The 19,995-nt window shown below is 35.7% G+C and overlaps 3 protein-coding genes across 3 annotated transcripts; all 3 read right to left on the minus strand.

Annotated features, from left to right (window-relative positions):
- Positions 1-3,662: 3,662 nt before the first annotated feature.
- LOC132903983 (amblin-like) lies at positions 3,663-6,406 on the minus strand. The gene is made up of 5 exons (XM_060953805.1): positions 6,307-6,406; positions 6,031-6,121; positions 5,461-5,573; positions 4,624-4,717; positions 3,663-3,810 (listed from the first exon to the last, which is right to left on the minus strand). The coding sequence occupies exons 1-5, from the start codon at positions 6,404-6,406 to the stop codon at positions 3,663-3,665; spliced, it is 546 nt and encodes a 181-aa protein (XP_060809788.1).
- A 739-nt stretch (positions 6,407-7,145) lies between these two features.
- LOC106133785 (ATP synthase subunit b, mitochondrial-like) lies at positions 7,146-7,928 on the minus strand. Its single transcript, XM_013333618.2, has one exon. It carries the CDS (start codon positions 7,926-7,928, stop codon positions 7,146-7,148), a length of 783 nt encoding a protein of 260 aa, XP_013189072.2.
- A 385-nt stretch (positions 7,929-8,313) lies between these two features.
- LOC106133980 (chitinase-like protein EN03) lies at positions 8,314-18,083 on the minus strand. The gene is made up of 9 exons (XM_013333909.2): positions 17,902-18,083; positions 14,410-14,660; positions 12,723-12,855; positions 11,864-12,037; positions 11,500-11,668; positions 10,982-11,112; positions 10,606-10,731; positions 9,714-9,813; positions 8,314-8,542 (listed from the first exon to the last, which is right to left on the minus strand). Exons 1-9 carry the CDS (start codon positions 18,008-18,010, stop codon positions 8,431-8,433), a joined length of 1,305 nt encoding a protein of 434 aa, XP_013189363.1. The 5' UTR covers positions 18,011-18,083; the 3' UTR covers positions 8,314-8,430.
- Between the last annotated feature and the right edge of the window lie 1,912 nt (positions 18,084-19,995).

Here is a 19,995-nt window from a genome sequence, read left to right on the forward strand (position 1 = left end):
CAGTCTTGAAAAGACTGAAAGGCCACGTTCAGCTATTTGGCTTAATGATAGAATTGAGATTCAAATAGTGACAGGTTGCTAGCCCATCGCCTAAAAAAGGAATCGGAAGTTTATAAGCCTACCCCTTAGTCACCTTTTACGATCATCCATGGGGTGGAGATGGAGTGGTCCTATTCTTTTTGTTTTGGTGCCGGGGACCACACGGCACATTCGAGATTAGCGCATACATACAAACAAAGAAAATAGGGAAACTTTATAAAATGTAAAACAATGATGAAAAATGAAAAAGTCTCGAAAGGACTGGGTGAGCTGGATAGAATTGAGATTCAGATGTTTTTATCTAGTCCAGAAAAAGAAAATTTTTATAACTCGATTTACTACAGTTCCCGTAGGATTTGCGGATGAAACCGCGAGAATAGACTAGAAGAAAAGAAAAGAAGAAAACTAAAAAACTTACCTCGACACATCTCTTGACACTCCTTCAATGTGCCAAACGAATTTTTATTATAATCGCAATCGCCTAATTTTGCAGATGCGCATACTCGCAATGTGACGTCAAAGTAATACCTAGGAGAAACAATTCAAGCTATATAGCCTCAGGTTCGATCCCTTTGGTCGCCCAATTTCAATCCAATTTACTTAGATTGGAAATTTTTTTTTTTTCAGTTTATCAGAATAATTCAATTTCTCATCTTGAGACTTGTTTTAATGTTCAAATTCAAAACCAGTTTCAAATATAATTTATTGTAGGTATGTTTGTCACCTCTTCACAGTTTTGAATTGACCAATTTTGATGAAACTTAGTAGATATTATTTTATGTTTTCCTCCAGATGTTAATTATAAATACACATCCAGAGGGAATTTATTTCGAGTGTCCTCTTTCATGACCAGAAACATTCAGAATAAGTTACATTGTAGATAAATATGAAAAATAAAACTGTAACTTAATACTAAACTTTGAGTCTGCTTATATTATAATTTTCAGGAATGTAGTTAGAAAAGGACACCTACTTCTTTGGTAATATCTAGGGGAAAGGAGAAAGGGCAGTTTTATTTAGATAGCAATATTGCTTAGCTGAGAGCGTCGATGATCGAATCAGTAAGCTGCCCGGTTAAAATGCGTGATGCACAAATGGGCACAAGTTCAAATCCCACCTCGGCCATTTCATGTTTTCGAAGCTATGTACATTAGTTTATATAGAAAACATCGCGGGGGAAACCTGCAGATACAGGCAACTGGATGTGTAACCAAGGATCGACCAATACGGACTAGGTTTACCTGCAAAGGTTGCGGAGGTCAGATAGTAGTCGCTTCGTGTAAAAACCTGACTCACTCAATCCAGGATCCATGCTCAAAGGCATATCCCGGGCTCCTCTCCAAAGTGATGAGGATGCAACTGGGACTAAAGCCAGAAGGGAAGAAGGGGAAAAAGAGAAATTTTTCTTTGTAATCAAAAAATATGTTAAGTACTACGTAATGAAAAAAATTTAGTAATAAATTCCGATTTCTATGGTCGAAATAATACCTGTACAAGTGTTGTCCCTTTTTTCCACAATCGTAGGTATTCGCTTGGAACTTGCACCACACGTCCCAATCCAACGAGTAAATAGGTACTGGAATAATTGATTATGTTCGAAATAATACTTTTTCAGTTTGACCTAAACCTTGAATTACTACCTAAGCTATAATAATAACTTTTAATAATAATTGTTCTTACATGAAAAAAAAAATCCTGGTACCTTAAAAAAAGACTACTCTAAAAGATTTCCGTGGACGTCCAAAGGGGTGGACGGGGTTGTAATGATTTATTGGATATAAAATTTTGCTAACGTAGATAATATTATTATTATTATTGGTTATTATATTTACTGGATAATATAATTATTATTATTGGTATTCTTTTCCAATATTTTTTTATATTCGTTAAAGTAGTAATATTAGACTACACAGATACTATTAAACAGACATACACAAATGAACTAAATTCATACCGATCTAATAACAGGGAAGATAAAACAAATTTTTGGTCTTAAAAATCTTTTAACTTACGTACTTCCTTCAGTAGTTTCATATTGAATTTCTCCTAATAAACGATTAGAAATACACTGTGTTAGAAAAAATACAATTATAGTTAGACTTTCTATGTACATTTTGGTATCAAGTAACTTTTTAAGTGATTGATCACAATTTTAATTGATTTCCATAATCGTAAAACGCAAATTTAATCTTTGCTGACTAATTTTTTTTTTGTTACTACTTAGTTTTGATAGTAAGTTTTATGTAGTATTTCTTTTATCTACTTCAAACCCCATCATACATACATAAAATCACACCTCTTTCCCGGAGGGGTAGGCAGAGACTACATCTTTCCACTTGCCACGATCTCTGCATACCTCTTTCGCTTTATCCACATTCATAACTCTCTTCACGCAAGCTCGGCGGTTTCGAGTACTCTTGACCTGACCCTTTACCAAACCCTATAATCATCATCGTTTTCGTGAATTCCCCTTTACATAGAGGTTAATTTAGAGAAATATGAAACACTGTCCGAGGATTACGTAAGTTCTAAGCTTCATTTTTAGAATCGGTTTCTTATAGGTACATTAATAATTCAAAAAATAATCAAAGTCCTCATATTTAGAGTAATTAAATTAACAATTCTTTTTATTCTACTGGATATTATTATTTTTTGTAAATTCCGATTTTTCCATTGTTACATATTTTATTATGTAAAGTCGAAAAAGAATTACTATCTATTATTAATACGCTCTTGGCACGTTAGGTAACCCATCCATAGCATAGATGGATTGGATTATGGATTCCATAACCAATTTTACAGTGTTAGGCGAAGACTAAGGGAAGATGACTTTTCTTGTGACTTTATTTCCGTTTTCATTTGGTTTCTTAGAAGAGGTGAATTCAAAATAAACCTACCTATATTAAGGTAGGTATAATAATAATTAGTAATTACTCGACATTGTAATTTTTATTGTAATTATACTTTTGAATCTTTTCGAAACTGTTGGTTCTGTCTACCCCGTAAGGATTGAAAACGTGATATATGCAATAATATATTTAATATTAGATATTATTAAAACACGACATTTTGTATAATGTTCATAATAACCCATTGAATCTGGCGTGCCTGAACAGCGTTTTCTATGGGATGCTCCCATTATATTCCATGAGGAGTGCAGTATCAGGAAGGCTAAACATACGTTCCGCATCTTACTGGAGATAGACCTAATAGCGTCCTCATATCTCTGAAGAGGAGTCCTGGATTTGTCTATGACCATGATACTGTATTTGGAAGGTCGGGTTTCTACACCAAGCGACTCCCGTCCCGTCTGTTTTTGAAAGAGACTGATCATGATTACACATCCATCTTGATGAGTGTGTATAGACACACATTGGTCATAGGACCAAGAGAAGAGCATCAGTTAGCAAAGCAATTTACATAACTTTACAAATGAATCCTGAATTACTCAATCATAATCAAAATGTGCACACCGAGCTGCTCTGCAGAGGGGTTGGACCTGGGCTACACAGATTAACGCCAGGAATAAGAAGAAAATCTGTCGTCTGTCAGCGCTAAAAGTAGTAGTTAGATAGATGGGAATCAAATGCGATTTGGCACTTGCATTTGAAGTGAATTAAACTTTATTTAAAAATTCGATACGGTGTATATTCGACGTTAGGCAAACATGCGGTAGTGCAATCCTGATTGGTCAGGAATCTATTGCGGTTTCCGCCACACCCGCTGTAAGAGAACCCTCTGCAAGTTCGCGAAGACACATCGTAATACCACCTGTAACGTTACGAAAATAAATTTATAGATAGCACAAAGGGATTGCCAGCTTCTGCCCAGGGCATGGATCTCGTAGAGAATTTCAGAAAAAAAGTATTAATCAATATAATATGTAACAATAAAATCTCGGCTAATAAATTTATTGATTTTGATAAGTACTTACAGTTACTATGTCAAAATCGGTCAGATTTCTGACTTTCGTATTTGTTAATGGTGAATGAGCAAGGAAATCAGAATAATAGTTTTGCGTCTACAGAGCACCTATCTTAATCATATTTTATAATCGACTTAACATTTAAGAGAAAAAACACACTTCCACTTAACGTTAAGGTTAATCTAAATAGTTCTTCAATACTCTCATAAATAAATAATCAATACAAAACAAAGATAACTTTTACCTTGAATAATGGAGGTATTTTTTTCAATCAACAAACTGTACGAATGACTTGTGAGTTTTCCAAGATACTGACTAAAATCATAAAATGGGTGTAACAGAAAGTAAATATCTTAACTTACTTTAAACAAATCGAGGAAATCCTGGCAATGGGCAGGTCAAGAGTACCCTAAGCCGACGAGCTTGCATGAAGAATGGATGAAGCAAAAATAAATTGCAGTATCTGCCTATACACATGCGAGAAAAAGCATGATGCTATATTAGTTATAAGGGCCCGTGCAGAGTGCCGGCGACTTCGTCCGACCTACGTCTGACCGACTCGGACAGACTGCGTTGAACGTGTGTAATTAAACGGCGCAGTGCAGCGTGCCACCTAGGTCGGACGCAGTCCGTGGCACGCTGCACGGGCCATTACTTACATAGGATGATATTCGTCACATGCCCCAAAATCAAACTGTAAACGGCAGGACACATTGTCTGTATAATTATTTCGTAGGGGATGTGAGGCGGCCTCTAAAATTTAAATAATAAGATAAATTGATTAGCAGTTCATTTATACAGTTTTGTAGGATTACGTGTGATGCACCTACATGAGTAAAACCTACAATAAATTTAATGTATCGCCTCGACTAAAAAAATATCGTACTTAATTAATATGAAACAAAATAAAGTAACCGTAAGATACTCGTAAATAGTAAGAGATATGTCCAATATGTCCAGTAGTACGATCACCCACCTTCCAATACAGATACAATTTATAATTTTATTAACAGATTCATCTGGTACCCTACTCAGGAATCATTGCCTCTTTCTATTTCTTAGGTGAACTGCAGAGTAAGCGAAACAAAGGATAAGACAAAAGAAGATAAGACAAAATATATTTTAGCAATACCACCCCAATCAAGTTTTTCTAAAAATACACTGACATTAAAAGCACACAGTTGAGAATTTTACATGGGAATATCGAGATATCCACATTGATCCCGAACATCGAGTAAGATCCGCCAATGCGGAGAATTAAGAAGTAGAATTTTTAATATCAAGTTAAACGGATCGAAATAAAAGTACCTGATTTTTAAACCTTTATAGGCACAAAAAGGCGGGAGGTAGCCTCCAGGTCCCATTGTATAGAGGTGGACTGGGAATAGGCATAGATGAGAGAGTTACACGAAAGATGATTCCATTATTCATATCTGTGTCACTTATTTTTTAGTTTCAGTTCCCTGGGTGACAGCGCTTGCCTCTAAAATGCTTACCTCTACACGCTTCTTTACAACGACTAAAAGACGCAAAAGCGTTTCGATTTTCATTGCAATCTCCGACTATGGGGGTCACTTTGCAGTCTCCAAATTTTATGTCATAATAATACCTGATGAAAAAATATAATTTACTAGGCTAATTTTCAAAACATCCTGCCTTTAGTGGTATCACTATTGGTGGACATGAGGATAGCTTGAATGTTTTATTTGATACTAGGCTACTATTGCATAGGCTTCGCTTTAATTATGTTACTCCTGGAGATCCATTTCATATGTGTGAAAAAAACATTTAAGATCGGTCTAGTAATGTTGAGATTTTTGTTAACTTAAAAATTACATAAATATAAAAATACCTACTAATCGTCTTTCTTTAATATTGGAATGTTTTTATTTTTGATTTACCTCTTCATTTCTTTGCATAAGATATCATTTCATCTTCATCTCCTTTTTTAACCCTTTTACACACCAATAGTTTCTTAATTAGGTTGTTTCATGCATATTAGAAATAAGGAACTATGTAATTAAAGAGGAAAATCTGAAATGGAGACGAGAAAGATGTCAGCTTACCAGTTACTGTGTAGGATCCCTTTCTCACCACAATCATACTCATTTGGCTGAAACCTACACCATTCCTCATAACCCAACTTTTGTATATCCACTGAAAACATAAGTTAGGAGTTATACATACATAAATACAAAAAAAAAAACAGAACCATAGTCGCAAGTCTTATGAGACTATTATATATTTCAGTTCTTTATACTCGTATTTTAGGCCAAAAGGGGCTCAATAATACACTTCAAACTAATTTATAATTAAATTGTTACTCTAAGCTTTGAACTCACTTGGTTCAGTTGTCGCTTCTTCCTTGGGTTCTCCTAACAAACGACTGAAAATAGTCCTCGTATGAAACATGAATACAATAAATATACTTTCTATGTACATTTTGCTACGCAGTAACAATCAAAGTGCGCGATCAGTTTCATTGCAATAATCGTAAAATCTTTGGTTATAATCACAACAGGAAATCATTTTTGGACAAAAACATTAACAATATTAACTCTGACAATCTACGTCCTCCCTACAGTTACACAATAATGGTGATCATACTCAAACAATATTCAGGTTCTCAGCCAGGTTAGGATCCTCCGGGAACTCAAATGAACTAATGGGATAGATCGTATTAATTGACTTTCGTTCCTTTAATGTTACTTCGGTCTAAATTTATGTCATCCTTACAATAAGATCACTCCTTCATTTATTTTTGATGGACGAGTAACAACCATGATCCAGGCTGAGCTTGGCTGCTGCTTTTGACAGGATCACAGAAATAGACAGTACACACTTATAGCACTTACAAAATAAGTAATACATATATCAGACTCTCTTGGGATGATCCAACTCGGAGAAGCTCCAAAATTACTGTTTTACATACAGGTTTTAAATACAAAAAGATAATATGTTAAATAAAATGTTACGAATACGATTATTTATAAGAAGGACTACTTTTTATTGACAATTAAATTAATTAAAATTTATACTAATCAGATAAAAAAATATTTAAAAAAATCTATAGTGTTTACTCAAATAAATTTTACACAAATTGAATTTTTTAAACAAATTGACAACTCCATATTACAATAATAATTAAGTATCAGACAATAAGACTCTCGTCGTTTCTATTCTATTTATTAGCCTGGCTCGCTGCGGTAGCTAAATCTTGAATAGCTCTATCTAAAGCCTGTTTCTCAAACTCTGGTGTTATAGACTTTTGTACATTTTCTAGTATCCACCCAATCATCCATTTTTGATGTATTCGGGCTTCCGATTGGTATCTCTTTAAATGATAGTCCATACGCCCTCTTACCATTTTATAAACGTGCATCATTCTCTCCCTATAAATAGCTTCTAATTGCATCGCAATGTTTTCCTTCTTAGCATCCATCAGAAGCTTTTGCCCTTCTGCTCTCCATTGGGCATCTTTTGCAGATTTAATTGTTTGTTCATGATAATCCTTTTCGAGTTTTCTACCGCTTTCCAGCTCATTTACTCTATCGTCGACTTCTTTGTCCAAAGTGGCTGCTATGGCTGGCCCTAAATTTTTATGTACTAGAGCTATAACTATAAATATAGATAAACCGAGGTAATACTCATGCTCCATGACATAAATTTCCTTGCTAAGGCAATAATTAGCAACAGCCAAGCCAAAAACATACGGCCCAGAAACTCCAGTCTTCGAATGAAAAAATTGGAACCATTCTTCGGGGATGAATGCTAAACGTACTTTACCCGATGTGAGACGTCGTTTTAATCCCCCTCCTTTGGAACCCCCTGCCGAGGGGCTTCCTTTGGACCCACCTTTGCCTACAGGGCACACAGGAGAGTGTTTGGCGTAGATTGCTGTTGGTACATACAGTGTTCGTGCCGGCGGGCGGGCTAACGAACCTATTAATTGGTGCGCAAACATGTTTCTGAAGTCGTACAAAGTTAGAGAACACTTTAATTTTTGGTGAACATAAGTTGACGAAAATAATTATTGTCACAAATTTAGATCATGTCGTATTACATCAATCAATGACAATTTTTATTTGACATATAGATCAAAATTGTAGTAAAACTACCTCCTTTGATAAAACCCAAAGGCATTAAACCTCAAAACATAATAACCGACAATAAAACACTTAGGGGAGATCGTTTATATTTATTGTCGATACTCAAAGGTACTTTTCCAAAACTACCTCTGCAAAACTTGGAGATCTTTTGTGATACATATACCCAAGCCATTTATCTACCAGATTTTTTTTGAGTAAATACCCTTTACCTAGTAAAGTAATCAAAAGAAAAACACAATATTTCTTAAAATTTATTATTTATTACAGTTCCTTATACAATTCCTATTTTTAATTTCAGTAAATGGCAAAGTTTGATTAGTAACTTGTACTTTAATATATGTTACATAAGAATACGATTTACAGCCTGTATTTGGCAGCACGGAGTATGGGGTACTTCTCTCCATTGCAGAGACCCCGGAAGTCGTCCATTGATAAATCTACTATAGATACACCTCCAAGTTTCTTTGTCCTGTGAAATTATAACACGATATTGAATATTGACAAAACCTTTTGAATTAAGGAGAGGAGACTGAGGTAACCATCTAAAGAGAACTGGTAGGTAATAAAGAAAGAGTTAACGGAGCAAGGATTAGGCGCGAGGTGCGTAACTTTCTAAGATTCGGGTTGTATACATAGCCAGAAGGTACATCATCTCAATTTTTGTCCAAAGATTCGACTGGAAGACTATGTAATATGGCATTAAGCCAGTCTGTAGAAATAAACAAAAATTATACTTAGGGCCAAAGGTTAATGGCGAGGTATTGTACCTTGCGGACAAAATTGGTCAACAGCAAAATCTATTTTAGTAGATACGTAGGTAGTTCCCTAAAAAGTACCGGAACTATTCTATCTTGAATGAAGTGGGGCCTCACAATATACACCCAAACAGGTTTATTCATTCGTGAATTTTATTATCAATGAGAAAAGGTTTTCCGTGATGGACCTCAAGGCCTTACCTTACATAGAAAATATATTTATATGAGGATAAGTATATACTTTTGATGAAAAGGAAATGATTTTATGTACAGAAATAATAGTACAATACAATAAAAATGTACCTAACATTTATTTATCTGAGGCTAAACTCCAACCAAATTTTTAATGAAAAACAAGACAAGACGGACCTCTGACGTTTACCACATGGTATACCTCCCAAGTGACGGACCATTTAGAAAAGAACCACTCCATATCTCTCCCATGGGTGTCGTAAAAGGCGATGGGCTAGCAACCTGTTACTATTTAAATAAATCTCAATTCCATCACAAATCAAACTAAACGTGGCCTTTAAGTCTTTTCAAGAGAGTTGGCTCTGCCTAGCCCGCAAGGGATATAGAACTACAACATAAATTTTTATTCTACACAGTATGTTTGGATAGTGTATAAAAACAACTAACTTAAAGTTATTTTTTTTACACTCCCATACAAATTGGATGATGAGCTGATCAGTTACCAAAATTTTTCGTTTTTAGCTACTGTTATGATTTTATGAAAACCCACTTAGTTTAATCATCGACATTTTTCCACGACGTACCTATATTCAATCATTCAGGAAATGCTTAGAGTCATGTGGAGACGTTTTCATTTTTATTAATCAACAAATTGGGGGCATTTCTTTGAACATGACATAAAGGACAACTTACTTGACGTAGTTGGCCTTCTTGCCAGCTGTGTCGGGATCTTCGTAGCTCACCCAGAGACCGCCTTCTCCACTGTCGTCAGGGAGGCGGAAAGCGTATGTTCCTGTAAATTATTCTATTCAGAATAACATGTAACTCGTCTGTAACACTTTATAGTAATTAAAATTCTTTTATTTTCGTCACGAAATAAAAAAGGACTCCGATGAAAGTTAAAAGAATAAAATAAACAATTGTGCAGTTAGCTTGTATTAAGGCAGTAAATGAAGTCCGCTCCGCAAAATAGAAAAAAATAACCTTTATAGAAATTATTAGCATATCTCAAGAACAAAACAGAAGGGAAGGCGAAACGTTTTGTTTTGTTAAAAATACGAGTTATTCTGTCACTACAGTGTTAAATTTTATTTCTATAAATTAAACACAAATCATTCATGGCTTACGGAATTTCATTAGGTGTAACTATTGATTGTTTATTAGTAAGCAAAAGCCAAAGCCTTTAAATGGTACCAACCGAATGGATTAGTCAAATCGGCGTCCTTAGTTAATGGCCTTTCTTTATTTTTCTGTTTTTTCTCTGAAAAGTAAACAATGGCGTTGATTTTTTCAAATCAACGTAACGGTGCAATTTTAAGGCCCTTTAATTTTTACAAGCACAAAGCCCAGTCAGATTTTTTACACAAAGATTAAAATATTATACTTCCACGAATAATACCAAAGGCAAGAACTACAAGGTTCCACTATTATTTTACTATAAACGGTTGTCTATAGTAAAAAACCAAGTATAACCAAACTTCGCAAATTATGAGTAACCGTCATTAGGAAAATTTTGTATACCTAGTTCACCACCAACATAGTCAAATATACTTCACCATCAACGATCAAGACTGTCAATTCTTACCGAAACGTTCACTTGGGTCGTTGACCTTTCTCAGATGTGGCCTCATGCCCTTCTGGTGATTAGGGTTGATGAGCTTGGCGCAGACTTCTGGGTAACTGAGGAGACCTTCAGTCTTAGTGTAAGGACCTATTGAAAAATACTGTCTATCAATAACATAGAATCAACTTAAAATTAATAACTTGTACAATAATTAATAGTAAACTCTGACAGAATAGGAAACACTGAAAAAAGCTAACTCATTAATAACGGGGTAACCTAGTAGCCAACCTACTCAAAAAGATTCAAACGCCACATTCAGTTCAGTAGGACTCAGACTATAATTGTATTGAAATAACGTCATAAAATGGTATGGATGTATATTAAGTTACAATATTACCTGCTTCTCCAGGGCCATCGGCGTGTAGTGGGGGCACTCCAGCGATCTCACTGTCTGAGTCCAACTTCCACGTGCGACCGATGGTGGAAATACCAACAATGATTTTACCACTAGGAGCACCGCTTTGCAGGCTAAAAATTTATTAAACTTTAGTAAAGAAACGGAATTTTAAAATAAATATGCATTAAGCAAAAAAATGGCATAATTGTGATTGAAACTATCGAAATGGGGTTTTTTAATATTCATAGATATCTACAGTAATTGGTAACATTGTGTGGAATTTTTGTGGAATAAAATAGGTACATATCTGCTTGATCAAATTAAAAAAGTGGTCATTTAGACATGCAAACATAATATATATCTAAATGATATCAGATAACTTGGGCTGAGTAGCATATTTTAAGTTTCATCAAAAAATTGGCCTTAATGTCTTATGAATATTGTGTCGCCTTTAAAAATAAAGACAAGATGAGGGAGTTTATTAACCAAAACTAACCAAATATAATCAGATTACTTACAAATATGATACAGCTGCATCTGTATTCAAGAGAGGGTTGCGGCCTTGGGGCGTGTAGGTCGGCGAAGCGTAGTCAGCCTCCTTAGGGTTACGTTCTGGAGTGTAGTAGTCGAAAGATTCGATGTTGAAGAAGTCCACGAGATTTACCATCGAAGGCACATCTATGTACACTGCAATAAGATAGATTTTGGTAAGGTATATGAGAATTTATGAGACACGAGATGAAATGGACAAAAAAATATTGTTTATGTATCACCATACTGTAGATAAAAATTGGGAGAAAACAAAAAATAAATCCAGCGCCTTTCCTGGTCTGGTGGAACATCTGAAAACTGAAAGACTTACCTGAAAACTGAAAGACTTACCTGAGGCATTAACATTAGGTAGGATAGTGACTGAAAGCTGCATGTTCGGCCTGACGGCATTCAGAGCAGATCTCAGTTCACGGACCAGAGCAGTGAAGCCCTCGCGATGCTCAGACTCCTTCTCGTCTACAGGAGTGGTTCCGAAGGTTTTCTTCACACCGTGCCAGATAGATCCTATAGAATATTAAATGGTTAGAGAAACTTTGTACATGTTGTTGCTTCTTTATCTATGGGACTAGATTTTTTTGTTCTGGCTTCAAAATGATCTTCCTGATCTCTAACGCTTTCTTAGAATAGAAAAGGGAAACAGCGATAGTTTTTTGCGCGATAAAAATGACGTGGCGTGTGCCATTTTGCTGCGGGGGCTGTACCACATCAATTTTGGCCACAATTTACAACCCTATCAATAGCTATATACAATTACCTACAAACCCCGAAGTAGGGCTCCCTGCAGGCGTCGATGGCGTAACCAGTGAAGCGTTCGGGTGTGAAACAAAGATACGCCGGTTCAAACTCCAGAACAGGTCACCATGTGTATAATATGCACTAATACATACATACATACATAAAATTACGCCTCTTTCTTTCTTCTCTTTTTAAATGTACTAATAACTTTATTAAATGGGTAGGCACTTATGTAGTTCGTTTACTATCTTTTGACCGGGCGTTTACTCTCCGGTCAGTCGTTCCAGTGGTAAGAGGAATAGGAGATATCCACCTTCAGTGCCGCTAGGCCACATAAGACCATTCCATGCCAAATTTCAATTCTCTACATCTAGCGGTTTTGGCTTTGCGTTAATATTTTAGTGAATCAGTCAGTCAGTTTTCTGTGTTATAGCAATATCTACTGAACATTTACCCCAAGTGGAGCGGATCTTCTTGGGCTTGATCCTGGGGAACTGCCACGCGAGGTCGATGCCGTCGAAACCATACTGCTGCACCAGGAGTACTCCGGAGTTCACGAATGCTGTACGGCTTTGAGGTGACTCCAGCTGGGAAATTAAAAAACTGTTGGCGACTCTTACTTCTTTTGTTTTTTTATTTATGTATCTAATTATAGGTTTTCCTTAAAATCGGTAGTACCTTGTTTTTGATTTGATTGAAAAATTTCAACAATATTGTCAACACTTTTTTAGATTTTTCTAAATAATCTACCGTACTAATATGTATCACGCGTCACGTACACTGGTCACATGTTTTTAAGTAGACAAAAAGCTAATCATTCAGATTTCTATTATAAAAAGATCAAGTCCGAGGTGGGAATCGAACCTGTACCTTTCGTCTCATCACGCATTTTAACCGGGCACCTTACGAATTCGACCACCGACGCTCAATTGTACTTATATTAATTCATAATTAAAATAACACTTTGCTGAAAATTGATCACTCAAGAAATCATAAAAAATTTGGTAACCTTTGTAACATAACCCGCCTTATTAACGCTAATATAATATGCTTTTTAAACCTGTGCACCTATTTATACTTTAACAATAGAAATACAATGTATAAGATGACCAAATTTAAAAGAAATGAGAAGGGTAAATGAGATATGTATTATTCACTCACAGATCGCCCCGAAGGGCCATTTTCCTAACTTGATAACAACTTACATCGTACACAATACATTTTTACCCGAAAGAAAATTGGAAAATATGATATCGGTTTTCCCCAATGGGTATCACTTATGATTCTTAAATTACTCTGATATTCTCATTTTCAAAAGTATTGTACTAGAAGTACGAGTATTTCAATCTATTCGTTAGTACTATTGGAAAAAAATTCGGCCTATTCCAGGCTTCTTTATAATTTGTCAGGTCACATTATTATCTCTTTGCAGGAAAGCCTGGATGTACCTTTTGAGTATGTCCCCAGATTGAGTAACTGAGATTTTTACACGAAGCGACTCTTATCTTTTCAGGGGAACGTTAACCATATTGAATCATGGTAACAGCTGCACTTGATGGCCTTTTCCCTTAGTAGGCCTTACGACATCCATAGGAAAAAGTAGGAGTGGCCTTATTGAATCCGAGTTATATTACGTAAATATAATGAATGTAACAACAGTCTCAAATGTAAACGAGGCAAATAGGTAACAATACCGAATAGGTACTTATTATGCACACTGCAAACAAAAACATGACTTCATCAAATAAAAAAAAACGCAATAAGATTCATGTAAAAGCCGTGTGATTCATTATTGTATCACTTCATTGTTACAGTTGCCTATGTTATGTTAGTTATTTACTGTTTACAAAACACCAACCTATATAGAAGGTAATCTAAATATTTCAGGAATGAAAAGTGGGATGTACTATATGCGAGTATCAATCAATATTTTTACTTTTATTTTTTTTAATGTGTCCTATGTTAGAACGCGGATTTTAACTATATGCATACCAAATTTTACTCGAACCGGTCCGACGGTTTAGGTGACGAACAAACAGACGGCCTTTCGCTAAGACATATCCGATTCGGTCAAGGTATGTTAATGCTCCACGTCACTGAATACTCCTGAAAATATATATTAAGAAAATCCAATAACTTACCAAAGTGTTGTACTTTTCCGCGTCTTCCTTATCAGCGTCTCCTCCCACAGAGAGTAGCGCCTTTAAATTCGGGAGTTTATGCGCGGAGTTCACTATGGCGCGGTAGTTGTCATGCGACTTCCCTGTATCCAGGTTCTCGTTGAGAGGCACCATCTTGTAGGTGTCGGGTTGGATTCCAGCATAGCCGTAGACCAGATATGAGCAGAACGACAGGGCAGGATCCAGATCCAGGGGCAGCATACGCGCGTTAGCTGGAAAAATGCATCCTTCAACTGAAATATGTTTATAAAAGACGTAAGTGACTTATAGCTCTTGCTTTATAATATAACGTCAACGTGGCCTTCAAGTCTTTTCGAAACTTTTGGCTCTGTCTACTTCGTTATTGTACCACGTATGAATATAGACGTGATACATACAAGCATGTTTAAACAATAATTTTACAGTAAAATTTGTGTTGCAAAAAAGTTGGAGCCATTACTACTTGTAGATGTGTATTCTAAGCGCTAGAGCGAACACCATTTATCTATCGATAAAATACTAATATTTTTCTGATTTCTAAGGCGTATGTCAATCATTTCTATCATTTAAATCTTATTTAAATATGTATACATATTTGAAAATGACAATAGGTATTTACTTAACTTAGTCATAATTACTAGGTAGGTAAGAACCTAATATGGAAAGGCAAGTGCCTAACATGGAAACTAGGAATTTCTTCTTTGTAGAGACAATAATATCTAATGTACAAGAATGAATAGAGTAACTATTGTTCCCGACACATCAACCACTTAACACATAGGTAATATAATATGTACCTAAGCATGTAACCTCAACGACTACGTAAATAGTAACGTGATCTAATGCTCTATTTACAAAGGTTGTCACACATGAGTAGAATAAGTACCTCGTATTAATATTGTTATCCACTCTTAAACCAATCCCAACGAAACTCAAGTTCCAAACATATAATCCATACTAATATTATAAAAGTGAAAGTGTGTTTGTTTATCCAACTTTCACGTGAAAACCATTGAACTATCTCCAAGAAATGTTGCATACGGATTACAGGATACTTTACATGTAGGTGGAGCCGCGGGCGAAATTTTGTTTACATTTAGTTAATTAAAATTTTTGAAATTACTACTTACTATGCTACCTTGTTAGCCTACTAAGGAAGGCATAGGCATTTTGGATCAAACACATTGATGACAATGACCAATAATGACCAATTATTTGATAAATATTATCTATATGTAATATTTTAGAACCAAAAATAATTTTTATTCTTTTATTTGTGGTTCTATGAGGTCCAATTATATTCTTAGGTAGGTATTTACTAACTTATTGTTTATTTTCTCAGTTTCCAAGAATTGAATCATGTCAAAGGTTATCTAAGGCCATGTCAATATAAGTTTCTCTGTATACCAATTAAACATTATCTGCATTGTTTATTCGACAGTATCAGACTATATACCATTAGGTTGAAATCATGTAAATGTAACAATATTCAGTTAACTAAAAATATACCAATTTAACTATCATACCGAAAAATCATGGGCTGGTTTTGCTAAAACGAAAAGTATTATAACACATAAAATCTTGGAAATAGTATAAGGCTTTTAGTATAAAAATTAGTAAAAGGTTGTTCATAACAAAACCTCTTTTAATTTTAATAATAAAATAGACGCATACGACTACAAATTTAACTTGACTGTAACTAATGTTTTTTTATAAAACCTGTGTTCCTTACTTATAATAACCCCAATTCTACCGAATAAGAAACCATTTGCTTTAAGCATCAAAATATCGTAAATTACACAGGTAATTTTCCTTAAACGAAACCTTAGCCGCGAGCGAGGTCGCCGTGTCAAGAGCACCAAGTATAGGTACCTTGACGCCATTTTGTTTCGGAATTCGTTTTTTACATTACTATCAAAATTACTTTTGGTCAATAGCCTCTTGCGCTTAGCATTAGTATTTTGTTAAATAAATGGTAAAAATTCAACATAAAACATTGTTTTTCGGAGAAAAGATGTCACCGACAGGAAGCCAAAAGTGTACCTAATGTTCTTAAAAAATACCAAAGTTAACCGGAAAGGCCTCTGAAAATATCAATAATATACTTTATAAGAACCATCGTTTAGGTAATAAGGCAAAAAGTTACTTAGGTACATACATACACCACCATCTTCAGCATACATTGTATAAAGTATATTTGTCTTAAATGCCGAATTTAAGTTTTGATGAATAATTAATAAATTGAACTAGAAAATTTATTATATTTTGCATAATCTTAAACAATTGTCTAGTAAGTATCTAAGTTATTCATATTCACGGTCGTTTACCAACATGACTAAACAATAGTCATATGATTTCACTATGAAAACATAGTCTTAGTAAACATTGCATTGTGCTAGATCAAACCGATAAGCATCAAGAAGTAGGTAAGTATGCAGGTATATTTACTTCACTAATCATAATTTCCTTACTACAAGTAAGTAGGTATATTTCCAATAAAGTACATTACTTGATTCCAGTGCCATTATAGGTATACTTAAAGGAGGAAAATAGCTGACGTACAAAATTAATCATACAAATTTTTAAATGTTTTTCAATTTTGGTTAATAATGTTTACCTACCTACCTATAGCATATAAAGTATACAAAACTTAGTACTTAATAGTCCTGAATCCAAGTTTCCCATTAAAGACATCGTATTTTTATAAACATACATACATACATATGGTCACGTCTATATCCCTTGCGGGGTAGACAGAGCCAACAGTCTTAGAAAGACTGAATGGCCACGTTCAACTATTTGGCTTTATGATAGAATTGAGATTCAAACAGTGACAGGTTGCTAGCCCATCGCCTAAAAAAGAATCCCAAGTTTGAATCCCTTAGTCGCCTTTTACGACATCCGTGAGAAAGAGATGGAGTGGTTCTATTCTTTTTTGTGCCACGTAACGTGCCAGCATATAAAGTATGTCTGTATAGCACAAAACAAACCTCTGTATGATATTTGACGTGTATACATACTTCAACGAACGAAAGGTTCATCTCTTATTCATGGCATAAAAAGTTCTGAAGTTACGAAACGAGTCTGGTCCGAATCACGAGTGTGAAATTCGCTACAGTTCAACAAGCTTATGAGTCGGCAAAAATATAATTATCCAACAGGCTAATAGCTTCCATACAGAAAAATGAAATAAATAATCACATGTTTTTATTTCTATGGTAGTTAGTTTAGTTGGTATTAGTTGCCCCCAGTCAAAAATAATACTTAAGTAATTGTAAGCACAATTTAAGAGGGGGTAGTTGAAACTTTTAGGTGCTTTCTGGAACTCAGGAATATTTTACAATTTATACGTACACCTATCGATAACCTTAAATGTGCAGAAAAAAGCGAAATTTGCAAACTCTAAAATAAGTAACATTACCATAAAAAACTAAATGAGAAATCGCTTTGCATAAAACCGAAAATACTACTTACATTCCCGAACATAGCTCTTGCTATCGTAGTAGCAGACCACCTTGGAGTTAGCTGGGGTGTCCGCGTGGACCAGGGCCAGGAGGCCGGCTAATAGTACGGTAGCCTTCATTGTGCACTGCCAAGTGAAACGTGGTGTTTTCCCCACGAGGCGTATGTGGCGAATGAGCCGATTGCTCGAGCGTCACCCGTTTAAAGATCAACATAATAGTGATGACCGCATAACCGAGTCAAATAGGGTTCGTCAAAGATTTCTTTTATATTTAACTGTTGGATATAACTTCATGGTAAATTTATATATACACTAGCTGTGCCTGCGACTTCGTCCGCGTGGAATAGTTATTTTGGGCATCATTGAAGCCCTCAAGGATGCTCCTTCCCCGATTTTTTTCACATTTTCCATTATTTCTTCGCTCCTAATAGTTGCAGCTAGACGTTATATAGCCTAAAGCCTTCCTCGATAAATGGTCTATTCAACACAAAAATAATCTTTCAAATCGAACCAGTAGTTCTTAAGATTAGCACATTCAAACAAACTCTTCAGTTTTATAATATTAGTATAGATAAATCTAAGTGCCTATTTAAACTAAAAAAAAATATTCTAGTAGAATTATAACCAGAAATATGTACCTACAACTTACAAAAGAAAAATAAATGAAAATAAAGTTGAAACGCCTGTGCAATACTATCTTGCCGTCGTCGGGTCTTCCCTTACTCCCTTAGGGAGTCGGAGTAGATTGGTCAGGGCTTTTGGCCCTCTTTAATGGCATCATCGCTGCCTACGACTGTAGGCAGGTCGATGGGGCGGCCGTGACGGCTTGGGTCTTCACGTCTTCATACACTGGGAGTTCCCATCGGCGGCGGCGTCGTCACTGGTCGACGACGTCTGCCGCAAGGCAGCGAGGGGAGGGTTTCACCCGACGACCCGGAGGGCGGGCGCGGAGCGGCGCGATGCCACGCAGGTGGCTGTGTGATGACGCGTCCGCCCTCTCGAATATCTAGGTTCTCCCACTTCAGGTCCCTGAGAATCGTCGAGTTCCTCACGTAGCGACGACTGCTCTGAGACTTTGGCTCTCTTGGGCTCTGAGTCTTCTCCTGTTGGTCTCAGAGCAGAATGCGGGATCTGACGTACGTTTGGTAGATCCTGAGCTTCGTCCTCAGGGCGAGGCTGGAGGAGAGAACTGCGTGAAGTCTCCCCCTGGCTGCCTTGGTCATGAAGCTTGCGCTCGGCTCCTGCACCTTTTATACCCTGCCGCCGCTAGCCGCGTCGAGGGCGGCAACCGTTACGCAAAAATAATCCTTATATCATGATTCAGTAGTTACGCGCGATGGCTTGTTACGGTATTTTATTTCACGTGTAAGTTTGGTGTTTCTATACCGATTTCGATGATTCTTTTTTTATTGAAAAGTAATATTAATTTATAAGAATTACAAATGAGTGTGAGTGTTATTGGTATTATAAACATCAGAGTAAAGAAATATAATCAGAAATCTCCGAACTGCTAAGCTATTAGGAATTACACGTGTTATTGTGAGTCAACCATAAAAGATTGACTTATGCTGTCTTGGGATATTTTTTTAATAATTTTATGTAGAATATTTCCGTTGTACATGGTTTTGCTGTATCTTTAACCATTAAGGCTGCACACGCGACGGAAGCTTATAAAATCAAGTAACTTCTCCCGTTTTCCCAACATTTCCTTTCACTGCTCTGATCCTTTTGATTGTAGCGTAATGAAAAGTATACTATAACCTGCTCAGGAGTATGAAGTATAACTGTACCAAGTTTCGTTAAAATCTGTCAAGTAGTTTTTGTTTCTATAAAGAACATACAGACAGACAGACAGACAGACAGACAGACAGACAGACAGACAGACAAAAATTTTACTGATTGCATTTTTGGCATCAGTATCGATCACTAATCACCCCCTGATAGTTATTTTGAAAAAATATTCCATGTACAGAATTGACCTCTCTACAGATTTATTATAAGTATAGATATAAAAAAACCGAAGATCATCTCAAATCTTGCACAAAATCTTCAATGCACAAACCTAGATAACATTTATTAGGTACTATAGTCATAGATAAAGTGGT

This window comes from Amyelois transitella, chromosome Z (assembly GCF_032362555.1).
Source record: "Amyelois transitella isolate CPQ chromosome Z, ilAmyTran1.1, whole genome shotgun sequence".
Taxonomy (NCBI): Eukaryota; Metazoa; Arthropoda; class Insecta; order Lepidoptera; family Pyralidae; genus Amyelois; species Amyelois transitella.

Excerpts from the sequence above, each read along its gene's own strand:
- LOC106133980 (XM_013333909.2), bottom strand. The coding sequence starts at position 18,010 with ATGAAGGCTACCGTACTATTAGCCGGCCTCCTGGCCCTGGTCCACGCG. Across the intron at positions 11,669-11,863 it reads ACCTAATGTTAATGCCTCAG|TGTACATAGATGTGCCTTCG; the intron begins GTAAGTCTTTCA and ends ATCTTATTGCAG. Across the intron at positions 11,113-11,499 it reads GATGCAGCTGTATCATATTT|CCTGCAAAGCGGTGCTCCTA; the intron begins GTAAGTAATCTG and ends ATAAATTTTTAG.
- LOC132903983 (XM_060953805.1), bottom strand. The coding sequence starts at position 6,406 with ATGTACATAGAAAGTATATTTATTGTATTCATGTTTCATACGAGGACT. Across the intron at positions 6,122-6,306 it reads AGAAGCGACAACTGAACCAA|TGGATATACAAAAGTTGGGT; the intron begins GTGAGTTCAAAG and ends TTATGTTTTCAG. Across the intron at positions 4,718-5,460 it reads TTGTAAAGAAGCGTGTAGAG|AGGCCGCCTCACATCCCCTA; the intron begins GTAAGCATTTTA and ends TTTAAATTTTAG.
- LOC106133785 (XM_013333618.2), bottom strand. The coding sequence starts at position 7,928 with ATGTTTGCGCACCAATTAATAGGTTCGTTAGCCCGCCCGCCGGCACGA.